At 36.3% G+C, this 12,804-nt stretch overlaps 1 protein-coding gene across 1 annotated transcript; it reads right to left on the reverse strand.

Annotated features, from left to right (window-relative positions):
• LOC109233162 (protein STRICTOSIDINE SYNTHASE-LIKE 10-like) lies at positions 7,978–12,219 on the reverse strand. Its single transcript, XM_019398942.1, has 3 exons — positions 11,806–12,219; positions 9,128–9,391; positions 7,978–8,744 (listed from the first exon to the last, which is right to left on the reverse strand). The coding sequence occupies exons 1-3, from the start codon at positions 12,087–12,089 to the stop codon at positions 8,174–8,176; spliced, it is 1,119 nt and encodes a 372-aa protein (XP_019254487.1). The 5' UTR covers positions 12,090–12,219; the 3' UTR covers positions 7,978–8,173.

The following is a 12,804-nucleotide window of genomic DNA, read 5'->3' on the forward strand; positions in this document are numbered from 1 at the left end:
CCCCTCAAAATAGGTTTTAGGATGGCTTTTATATCAATTGGAGGCGTCTTGGAGTGAAAATAACCGAGTCCAAGTCGGAAGAGGACATTTTATCGACCCGAGCGTCTAGGGCAGCGTGGGACGCTGGCCCTGGCGCTCAAAATATTTGAGTACTGGAAACTACGACACAGCCAGCGCCCCACGCTAGCTGTGGCCCTCAAAATCGACTTTTTTCCTTTTTTGCTCCGATTTCGCTGCAATTCGCGCCATTTCGTCCCAAATTGCATCCGAATGATTCCTACACATAGAAATACCATAATTTAGCACAAATCATCATATTAAACATCTCAAATCATCGAAATATGAGCAAAATACGAGGCGATATATATCAAAATATACATACTTTAAGCCAATTATCAGTCCTTCTGAATATAGTCATAATAAGATAAATTTTTTGTATTTAATTTTTATATTATGAAAAATTTGTTGGTAATATTGTGTTCAAAATCAGAAAATCAGAGAAGCAAACAAACGATAGTTCAATAAACAAATCGTAAAATAATTCCGAGCCCACTGAATTCACAGTATGTCCTTAAGAAATTTAATCCCCTCACTGTTGCCCGAAGTTATGGATTAATTCCTCCCAAGATAGAACGGAAAAACTATTCTGTGATAGCGGCACTACAAATCACAGAACTTCAGCAAACTCAACAAACGGAGCAAATCACACTCGACACTTATATTTATTTGGAAAATAATGCAACAATGTAGAAAAGAGGGGAGAAGTTTTTCAGATTTTCCATATCCTAAAAATGAGGCCAGACCTCTAAATTTATAGACAAAGGAAGAGTGAGATGGAGAGGTGCAATCCAAAAGGTGCCTCTTCCATTTCTCATTCACACCCTTTAAAGAAAAAATGCAACAATCCCCCACATGAATGGGGAATGGACATTTGTGGAAAAACATGCATGAAAATACTGTGTGATTCGCATGTAAAGATTAATCGCATCTGGATAAGTAGGTTTCCCTTTGAACTTTCCGTAGTGAACTTATGCCGGATATACTCGGCCAATCGGTAGATTTGATATCTTTGAACCGTGGAGCTTTGGTGTATACCTAGACAACCATAAGTCACACAATCAATCCTTAACCGTCTTTGGTTCTCACGGTTGTGTTCGTTTCAGCCATGAACACCTCCTAGTTTTATGAGTGCTTAGAGAATGGGCCTTTACTTTCATTCCCCTTAAAGCGGCATACACTTCACACTCACATAGGTGATTTCTAAACGTGTAATCTTATAGATACACTATCTGGTCATATCCTGCCAGAGTTAGCAAACCATTAAAAAACTTTAAGCTTTATTGACTCATCAAAAAGCCTTAATGTTTTACCTTGATTTCTGAACATTGCCTTCATCACGAGAATGGGTTGAGTTATTTGACAATGTTGAACCGTCATTCATAACTTTGTTTGATCTCTTTGAACCTAACTCTTGGGATCTCCAGTCTGCTAGATAGAGTTACCGCCATGATGACTTGTCCTAGGCCTTAGCCCCATTCCCTTCAATGATCTTTCAATTGCCTATCTAGCTAGGCCTTTTGTAAGTCAATCTGACACGTTATCTATTGACTTTACGTAGTCAGTCGTGATAGCACCTCTAGAGAGTAGTTATCTAACGGTATTGTGTCTCCGTCGAATGTGACGAGATTTTCCGTTATACATAGCGCTCCCTGCCCTGCCTATTGTCGCTTGACTATCATAATATATACATATAGGTACCAAAGGTTTAGGGCAAAATGGAATATGTTCCAAGAAATTTCGGAGCCATTCAGCTTCTTTACCGCCCTTGTCTAATGCTATAAACTCAGCCTCCACTGTAGAGCGGTCAATGCACATTTGTTTGGACGATTTCCAAGACATCACTCCTCCACCGACTGTTTATAATCGATTGAACCGGTGATCTAGCTTGCATCACTATACCCCTCAATTATCGCGGGATACTTATTGTAGTGCAAAGCATAATTTGGAGTATATTTCAAATACTTCAAAACTCGTTTCATTGTCATAAAAGTTTAATGCAAACGTTCTTATGTCGTAGACTAATACATCTCGGCTTTCGATTGCATATCAGATTACTGACTACACTTAATGTAGTAATAAGTATATTATAACAATAGCTGGAATGATTGACATCAATTGTGGCCACAACCTTTAATATATAACACATTTCGCAATCATTTCGCCATTTTCAAGCATTTGTATGCTATTTATTCATACGTCTATATGATATGCAAATTATAGCACCTTCATTCATTAAAGAAATCTAACTTGGAATGGATTTTTTTCATTTTCATCGGTTGGTTCACCTCATTATAGGCCAACATACATTTGTTCATGAACGGTCATGTTTATACAAAATATGTAAATGCACTTTTCATGAAAAGTCACAGCCTTTCAGGTGACACCCTTTCCTAAAAGAGCTAAACATTATAAATATTCAAGAAAGAACAAATCATTTCTGGAAATTCACGTAAACAACTTTCGAATTTGTAGTTTCATCACTAGTCATCACTAAGACTGAACAAGTAATGAATTCACCGATTATCATATCAATATCCACTAAGAATTGGTGGGGTTCAAAAATTATATCATTTAGACATTACGTCTAACATTGGCTTTTGTCATGCATAAGCAAAAGCCCCCACGTTTTAAATATTTCATCAACATATCATCCACATATAACCAAATAATGACTATATGATTTGAAGTATTCTTAACGTAAACACATTTGTTTACACTCATAAATTTTAAAACCATTTGACAATATTATTCGGTCAAATCTCGCATGTCATTGTTTGAGTGTTTATTTCAATCCGTTAAGTGACTTAACAAGTCGACACACCTTCTTTTCTTTTTCAGGAACCACGAACCATTCAGGTTGTTCCATATAAATTTCTTCCTCCAAATCTCCATTTAAGAAGGTTGTCTTTAAGTCCATCCGATGGATTTCATGGCCATACACGGCGGCTAACGATATTAACACCCGAGTAGATGTAATCCTCGTTACCGGTGAGTATGTATCAAAATAATCATGACCTTCTCGTTGTCTAAATCATTTGACAACTAATCTTACCTTATATTTGTCAATAGTACCATCAGCTTTCATTTTCCTTATGAAAATCCACTTACAACGCAAAGGTTTATTTCCTGGAGGAAGATCAACCAATTCCCAAGTATGATTACTTAATATGGATTCTACCTCACTATTGATTGCTCTTTTTGAGGAAGACATAATTTATTTCAAAATTTGAAGCTCATTTTCCGACAAGAATGTCAGAAAATCTGATCCAATGGAAGTAGTTGTCCTTTGACGTGTACTACGTCTTGGATTCACCTCTTTAGGTGTACTTTCCTTTTCTTCTTCCCGAAGTCTCAGCATCATCTGATTCGATTATCGTACTAATATGAATGTCGGGATTTTCTTATATATGAATCAGAAAATGATATGCCATACTATTTATTGCATATCTTATGAAAACGGAATCAACGGTGTTCGATCCGATCTTTATCCTTTTGGGTTTAAGAACTCACACATTACCCAAATACACCCCACACTTGGAAATATTTTAAGTTGGGTTTTCTTCCTTTCTATTTTTCATATGGAATGGATTGTGTCTTGCTATGGGGAACGCGAATGAGTATTCGGTTAGTTGTAAAAATAGTTTCCCCCACAAGTTCTGGAGTGAAAAAGCATTCATCATTTTATTTAATGATTGAATCTTTCTTTCCACAATCCCATTCGATTGGGGCGTGTATGTGATCGTTGTTTGATGAATAACACCATATTCCAAACATATTTCTTCAACAGAAGATTCATATTTGCCGCCTCTATTATTTTGTAGAGCCAACCACATGTCTTGTTCGTGTCACGACAGAGCCAAAATTAATAAATGGTGAAGTTTTTAATTTTCAAACCAATCTGACACATTCAGAATTAATAAACGGTGAAGATTTTAATCTTCAAACCGAGTAATATCTGATACAACTAGATCTAATCAACGGTGAAGTTTTTAATCTTCAAACCGAGTAATATGTGACACAACCAAATTTAATAAACGATGAAGTTTTTAATCTTCAAATCGAATCCTAAATTGGAGTAGGAAATCACTAAGATTTTAATCTCCAAAACAAGTATAAAGTCACTTAGACTTTAATTTTCGGCAAATAAGTAGAAAGTCACAAAGACTTTAGTCTCAATGAACGAGTAAAAAAAATCGCACAGATTTTGATCTCGAAGCAGGAGTAGAAATCACGAAGATTTTCATCTCCATAATGGGTGTAGAAAATCACAAGAATTTTAATTCTCTTTGCAAATGGTTTCCAACTAAACCATTATAACGCTTTAAACAATTTGATCTCCACATATTTATTCATCTTTACATATATTATATTGCACAATGCACATCTTATATGTTTCCCTGTTCAAACTCACAATCTTCATTATAGTCTAACCAATATCTTTGCTGAAGACATATAGAAAAGAACTAACTGGTTTTCATCATATTAATTTCATAATACTTTAAGATGCAAAACTTCTTAATTGCATTTTCGCAGGAAAATAAGGAACCAAAATATCAAAAACTTGCAGCAATAAAAAATGGTGAGAAATTATGGAAAAATAGGAATTGAGAACAAAAGATCAAATAGGCCACCACAAACTTATCTCTTAATCTTGCAGCAAGCGTCCATGTGCATCCATTCTTCGTACTGGCATAAATAATTTATGGAGTGCCATTCTTTCAATATTAAAAATCCTTCAGTTTTTTTTTCCTTCTCATATTTAACAATTGGAGTATAAGAATTCCAATTCTGTAATCAAACCGCAAAGCCCGCTTCAATCTCTGGTACGAACAAACTAACTTTGCAACAAATACAAAATAAAATTGCTCCGTCATTTGACAGACAACTTCCACTTCATGTTTTTTTTTTTTTTGTCTTTTTTGTCTATCAAACCAACAAAAAATTAAATTCCTTAAGATTGTTGGTATTACTGTGTTCAAAATCAGAAAATTAGAGAAGGAAACAAACGATAGTTCAATAAACAAATCGTAAAATAATTCCGAGCTCACTGGATTCACAGTGTGTCCTTAAGGAATTTAATCCCCTCACTGTTGCCCAAGGTTATGGATTAATTCCTCTAAAGATAGAACGGAAAAACTATTCTGTGATAGCGGCATTACAAATCACAGAACTTCAGCGAACTCAACAAACGGAGCAAATCACACTTGACACTTATATTTATTTGAAAAATAATGCAACAATGTAGAAAAGAGGGGAGAAGTTTTTCAGATTATCCATATCTTAAAAATGAGGCCAAACCTCTCAATTTATAGACGAAGGAAGGGTGAGATGGAGAGGTGCAATCCAAAAGGTGCCTCTTCCATTTCTCATTCACACCCTTTAAAGAAAAAACGCAACAAAATTTTCGTGTACTAGAACTGCATAAACTTCACTTTCTTAGATTGCAAACTACTATTATACGAAAACTCTTAAGAACACACAGCAACAGGGACCGGTCCAGCATAATATACTGGAGATCGATGCACCTGTGTATGAACTTCCAACATATTATGCTGGAACTCCAACACGCGGAAAGTTCCAGCATAATATACTGGAGATTGGAGCACCGGTGTATGAACTCCGGTATATTACGCTGGAGTTCCAGTATACTTATGCTAGAACTCCATTATAATATACTGGAGTTCCAGTATACTTATGCTGGAACTTCAGTATATTATGCTGGAGTATTTTCAGGATTTTGAACAGTGTATCTTTACATGAAAAGTGGCTAAATTTCGATTACTTTTGAAACTGTGGCTATTTTTGAATGCCCACTTGTAAATCTGACTATTTTTTAATTTGTGGTTTGAATCTCTTTTCAGTTATAAGGGGCCAACATTTAGTTCGACCCATTTTCGTGAGCAGCAATAGGCAATTGATATGGGCTACAGTTCCTTTATCCTAAATGGCCTACTACAAAACTCGGGGAAAAAATCAGAAATATCCTGATTTACAATTGGTAATTGAAAAATAGCTACAGTTTCAAAAGTAATAGAAATTTAGTCATTTTTTCATAGGGATGGCAATGGGGTAGGGCGGGGCGGGTTTTGTTTGATGCGGGGCGGGGCGCGTTTACTCTTATGCGGCTGCGGGGCGGGGCGGGGCGGCTTAAAACGATTTTTAAATTTTTAAAGCGGGGCGGGGCGGGTTGCGGGTTTAATGCGGGGCAACTTTGAATTTTATCTTTTTTGAAACAAAGCAATCATTTCAACTATAATTTCACATTCTTCTTCACTAGCACGAATACAATTTTGATTTATAATTAACCAATTTGCATAAGTTTCACCAAAACGATATTATATAAGTCAAGATATCGTATTAGTAATAGGAAACGATAGCAACCCATTTATTTTGGAAGTTTCCCAATTACTAATTTTGACTCGTGAATTCCCTTTTCTATTATTCTTCTCGTTGCAATTTCTATTTTTACTGATACTTAGAACATTATTCTACTAAAAAAAGAAAGAAATTTTCCTTTTATTTCGACACATCTAGGTTGGATAACTGAAGCATTGCAAGGAAATAAGCAATATTTTTATAAACTTCCTTTGAAGAGATCAAACTTTGTTAACAAAACTAATAAAAGATTTGTTTGTTTTGTAATCAATTCACATTCACTGCAAGTAAAGTCGTTCAAAGAATTGCAACTTTACTTAATCAATTCTTTCTTTTTAAGCGGGGCGGGGCGGGGCGGGTTGAAAACTGAAAAAATAACTATACGGAGCGGGGCGGGTTGAAATTTTTGTGGGTTTTGCCAAACCCGCCCCGCCCCGCCCATTGTCATCCCTACTTTTTCATGTAAAAATAAAATCTAAATCAAAACACCCTTAAAAATCATGAAAAATTCTAGTATAATATGTTGGAGTTTGAATATTTTACATGTGAAATTCCAGCATAATGTGCTGAAATTTCATAATGTGATGGAGTTCCAACATAATATGCTGAAAGTTTATACGCAAGAGATTCATAATCCATCATATTATGCAAGAGATGTCTGTATTTCAGGTATTTTTGTCTAGATTTTATCTTTGCATAAAATAGTGATTATTTTTTAATGACTTTGCAAACGTTCGTTATTTTTCGATTATCAATTCTAATCTGGCTAGCCCATGCTATTTTCACACAAAACTTACTCATGATCAGGGATTAGTCTTTCATAAAGGGCATACTACAAAACTCACTATAAAAGAACCTTTGTCCAACAAGCCCCTGAGCCAAGGAAAAAACTAAGGGGGGGCGGGGGGGGGGGGTAGGGGGAGTGCATATATAACCGATTTTGGGGTTACCATTAAAGTCATACCTGCATTGTACAAAAAGTTACAAAATTTACCCATTTCGGAATACACTTCAAAATTCGCATTTGATCACTTTTCGAAGTTACAAATTTAGGGTTTCGGAATCGGATTTGAAGCTCTTCTATTGCTTCAAAGTGCAACTTCAGAATCGGAATCGAAGTTATATCTCTTCGATGCAACTTCAAAATTGGATTTTTAGTTCTTCTATCTCTTCAAGGCAACTTCAAAATTGGATCTGAAGTTATTCTATCTCTTCAATATAACTTTAGAATTAGGATCTAAAATTCTTCTATCTCCTAAATGCAACTTCAGAATCAAATCTGAAGTTCTTTTTTATCTCTCAAGTACACGTATTATCTGACCATGGTTAAGTTAAAGCTAATGTAGAAGAGATCTGTCATGCATTTAGAAGACCCAAGAAATCATAAGCAGCTTCTGAACCAAATTAAGAATGGTCCAACAAAAGTGATAACAATCTTGCAAACTGGTCCTCGATCTTTTTACATTATCTTTATACTCTTTCACCAGTCTTTGTAATATCTTATGGATTGGGGATGAACACAAGTACACAAAGTAAAAAAGATAAGCTAAAAAGAAGAAAATTAGAAGAAGGAAAATACACCAGTCCACAAGGTGGAAAACAACTCTAATTCAAGGAAGTTAAACTTAGTCAGGCCAGTACAGAGGAAACTGAGAATTTACCAACAGTTTTACTTAATAAAGTCTTATTACCAGCAAGCTGGAGTTGAATGCTAAAACCTATTTCGAACACTGCTACTTTATGACAATTCATAAATTCCAATAAAAGGCACCAGTACAGAACCAATCCACAACTTCCCGTTTTTCTCCTCAACCTCACTTAAAAACTTCAAGGTTTTGCTCTCGACATCTTCTAAAACTTCCAAGACTTGCCCCTCCTCACTTAGCTTAATTGCAGTTGCATGTGGCTGCCCTCCAACTAACAGGTAATGCAGTTGCTGGAAGGTGAACGGAAGTTTTAGCAACGTCCTTCCAAGCCATGAATTGGATGTGACCAATTGTGCAAGCAGTGATCTTTTTGAATGCAAAGCAACCCAGAACTCCCCTCTCGAGTTTCTTCTGATGTTGTCTGGATATCCTGGTAGATCAGCAAATGTATCATGTTTTCCTGCATCTGGGCCTTTAAGCCAATACCTTACTATTCTACCGGTAGAAGTTTCAGCCACCAGTACAAAGGACTTGTCTTTGCTCAAGGCTACACCATTGGCGAACGCAAGGCCTCGTAGTAAAACTGTCACTGCTTTAGTTGATTTGTCGTATTTCATCAGCCGGCCCGTCTTGTCTCCACATACGACAGATGCAACAAATTGCCTAAATAAAACATAAAAAACTGGAATCAGTCTCTGAACGAATCTCTTTATCTTATGAAGTAGAGGAGGTGAGGGCTTCCACAGCTCACGTTTCCAGGCTGTCATCTGAAAAGCTCAATTATCACAAGTGCGATGGTAGATAAGCTGCTCATTACAGAAAGAATACAACTTGACCATAAGAATGTCAGTTTGACACAGTGTCAGCTTCCTACTAAAGCTACTACATGCAGCATATCACTTAGAAGCTAATAATGGAAACTGACTTCTCTGCTTTGCTGTGTTATCAACGACAACTTACATGCGATCTAGATATAAACTATAACACCCAATTTGCTTCGCATGAATAGATTCACATTTCAGATTACTCTATTGGCAATAAATTACCTCCTTTGGAATTGTGTGCTGGTATCTGTGAAGTAAATTATATCTTCTTGCTCATCAAGGTCCATGTCATTTGTGAAGCGCAGAGGCTGGCCTTCAACTTCTGTGACAAGTGGGGTAGCTAATCCTCCAGATGGCCCCACAACTTGAAGTCCTAAGTAGGCATCAGCAATGTAGAGGTCCCCAGTTCTTGTATCAAATCGTAAGCCCAGCGGCCTTCCACATACATGCTCCATATGGGGAGCAAAGGGGCGCACGCATTCCTTCCTTGAAGATAGCATGTCAAATTCCATTAGATAATGCTGAAATTGTCAATTGGAGAAAGTTGTATACATGGAAAAGATATTAGCTTCATTATGCAAAGTTCAAACTGCGCATGTATATTACCTTCTTGGTACTCTAAGTTTCTTTATAAACGTTATTTTACCCGATTAAAAAAAGAAAAAAATAACTGTGCCTGTATACTAACCAGAATATTGCAATTGCTATATGTGAAGATAAGCCTGTAACTTGCAAAGAGAACCTATCACCTACTCCAGGACTTAACTTTAGTCCTTATGTCACTACCAGCACTTCTGATTGCTAAACAAGTTATTGCTGAAAGTAGGTCTAAGTAAATCTGTATTTAGATCTCTGTTTTTCTTTCACTTCATTCGAATCTTCCTAGCTGAAAGGACTATGTACGGCAAAGCATGACACTGGCCATTTGAAATGCAACAGCTAAGAACAAGTCCATCTCCACAGGCTTCTCTTACAGTTTACAGGTAATGAGTAAGAATGATATAATCTTGATTCTCGAACATAAATAAAATGCATAAATAATTTCAAGTGCTTCCTTGCTTAGACAAGGCTCCTTTACTTTCTCCTTTCAATAAAGACCCAGACGAAGGGTCATTTATTTTAAGAATCTGATTAAATAAAGCCTAGATGAACAAATATAAACTAGCCATCAAATAAAAGATGACATACAGTATGAGTCCTCAGGTGACAGATAAGAAGAACTAACAAATAAAAAGATGAGTAGATGACTAACATATTCTAGTTTAAAAGAAGTTATTGAAGAAATTATCTGAAGTTGAACGTAAGGATGCTGCGATAGAGGAAACATGACTGTACAATTTAATATGGAACTTATTAAAGGTTTACTGAAAACACTTACCTATAGAGCATTTCAATAATTTAGGATGTCCCAAAATAGAAGGTTTGTTTAGATAAATGGGAAGTTTAACAGAATGCAACTAGAACTAATCGGAGGTTCATGACTATGAGTTTTAAACATACCTTTTTTTGGTTACTGGGGTTTAAGATATACCATTAGCTGTACTCATGACGGACAAACAATAAAGTTTTCTGAGGTATACTAATTTCTCCAAAATCCATGTTTTTCAGGTCTTGAGATCCAATATGTAAATTTATAGTTAACTCCATCTACGAAAAACACACGTCACTGTACAAAGACAAATTGAGTAAAGTAAGGTTCTTCAATCTCCTGAATATACAGATTCCAAAATCAGAGGCCTACAAACCTGTATAAACATGTCTAAAAGTCTAAGCTATGGTCACACTTGACACTTCCATTAATCATAAGAAACAATTAGTCCAGAGCTTAAGGAGGAAGGTTATCTCAAAAAACTGCAACCACTAAAGATCTGTGCACGTTAGATAAGAACATAACATCATGGAAGCAAAGGTTCCACATACCAATTACTTGAGATTGAAGCTTAGTTATTGTTGTTACACTTACACGGGGTCTTGTGTTTATCAGGAATTTGTTCAGCTTGTTAAGAGGTTATGTTAATCAACAGATATGTGAAATTTGGAGATTCTCTAGTATTAGGGGAACCCCTAATTTATTATAAAAGTCAAATTGTTGAGTATAAGAATAAAATAAGCCCGAATAGAATGGTGCAGATATAGTTAGGACTAGCTTAGTCAATTGATTGATAGAATATGTCTGGAACTTAAAGGTGTGGCCGAGCAGTCAAGAAAGCTGGAATGGACCATGCATGATCTGGGTTCAAATCAAAACTTAGATAATTTTTTCTCATCTGTCTAAACCATGGTGGACCGGGTAACCACATACTTTTTACCGGTGGAAAGTAGCAGGTACCAGTGGATTAAACAAGGGAGACGCAATCTCTCCTAGATACCATCATTATCATTTGAATAAATACCATACTATTATCACCATGCATCAAGTACATTACAAATTGCAAGCAAATCTTTGTCTTTATTGGGAATTAATAACAATAATCACGAGTCGAAGCATCAAACCAGCTTTAGAATAATGCGAATAATGCCAGTGTTAGTCCATCATCCACCAAGTTACGAACCATGCACCAGCTAGTCCTCGGCAATTTCTAACTTACCCACATAAAATAAGTACCTCTCTTCTTACAACATTCACTTTTGCAACATTTCTGAAAGTTGTATCATACTTTTTTCTCCCTTTACATACATTTTTTTTACACCAAAGTCCTAGGAGGCATAGCCATTTAAATTTCAAAGCTCTCATTCCAAACAATTCATTATAGTAATACAACTTAGGGATCATTTAATCGGCCAATTGTAAGCATTTTAAACCATGTTTAAAGAATTTAACAATTACCAACCTAAAGATCTACAGAATATAAAAACATAAAGTCAGGAAAATAAACAAGGGATTGGAATTTCTTCTTTACCTTTGAGATGAAGTGACAGCAAAATCAACCCAACCTTGAGAATCACCTTGCCACTTAAGAATCCGGCCATCGGCAACGCCAGTATATGGGCCTTCTCCATTTGGGTCAAACGCAAGACTTTCTGGCCCAACTGCTCCTTTCAGCTGAATTACCTTAGCTTTAGGTAAAAGGTCTTTGGAACCTGGTATTGAAGGTGGCCTGTATACATTTTTGGAGCTCAAAGTTAAAACTACAGTGATTATTGCGAGTGCTGCTGCACTAAAGATTAGCTTTGTAGTGTTCATGGGAAGATAGAAATGATAAAAGACAGACGGAAATTTCAATCCAAAACAACGAGAGAGCAGAGTTTGGGACTTTGGGTGAAACCCAATGTTGACTTTTCCACTTTGTGCTTTTGACGGACATTTATTTGTGAATTTCGAAAAAACCGTTAAATGGGAGAACTTTCTGCCAAGTAAATATGCAATTTAGGGGTGTTAGGCAGGAGGTATTAGAAAAAATATGCAAGCATTATGTATTATTAATACCTTATTTGGTACATTTTTTAACTTGTGTATAACTAATATTTGTATTAGTGATATTAGTTATACATCATACTTGGTATTGTCCTTGTATGCGGTCGAAATCGGGTGTGCTAGATTCCGTAAGCTCGAGGGTTCGCTTCGAGAACAAGTTCGAAATAGACCAGGCTCGAGCCCGATAGCGGAGCACAAGACTCGAAGATCGAAGTGCTCGATGAACACCGAGGCCGAGTATGACCAACCTCGAGATAATACCGTTATGGTTTCATAACAGAAAGAGCGAGATTCCCGCAGTGGCCCTAAGACCATGGCGTAAATTCCGGAACAGATTTGTACTAGGCGGTTAGACAGCTGTATAATAAGATTCCCAATTACAATTAGGAGTGTACCTTATTTAGGATTCCTCTACTGGGATCCCAATCATTTGTAACGCATCAATCATTGACAAGAGAATACACATACATCACTTTCTTACTTA

This window comes from Nicotiana attenuata, chromosome 10 (genome assembly GCF_001879085.1).
Source record: "Nicotiana attenuata strain UT chromosome 10, NIATTr2, whole genome shotgun sequence".
Taxonomy (NCBI): Eukaryota; Viridiplantae; Streptophyta; class Magnoliopsida; order Solanales; family Solanaceae; genus Nicotiana; species Nicotiana attenuata.

What these genes read in the sequence shown, in the direction of transcription:
- LOC109233162 (XM_019398942.1), bottom strand. Translation starts at nt 12,089, where the DNA reads ATGAACACTACAAAGCTAATCTTTAGTGCAGCAGCACTCGCAATAATC. An exon ending in GCTGTCACTTCATCTCAAAG is followed by an intron (nt 9,392 to 11,805) that starts GTAAAGAAGAAA and finishes GCTATCTTCAAG; the next exon opens with GAAGGAATGCGTGCGCCCCT. An exon ending in AGCACACAATTCCAAAGGAG is followed by an intron (nt 8,745 to 9,127) that starts GTAATTTATTGC and finishes TGTTTTATTTAG; the next exon opens with GCAATTTGTTGCATCTGTCG.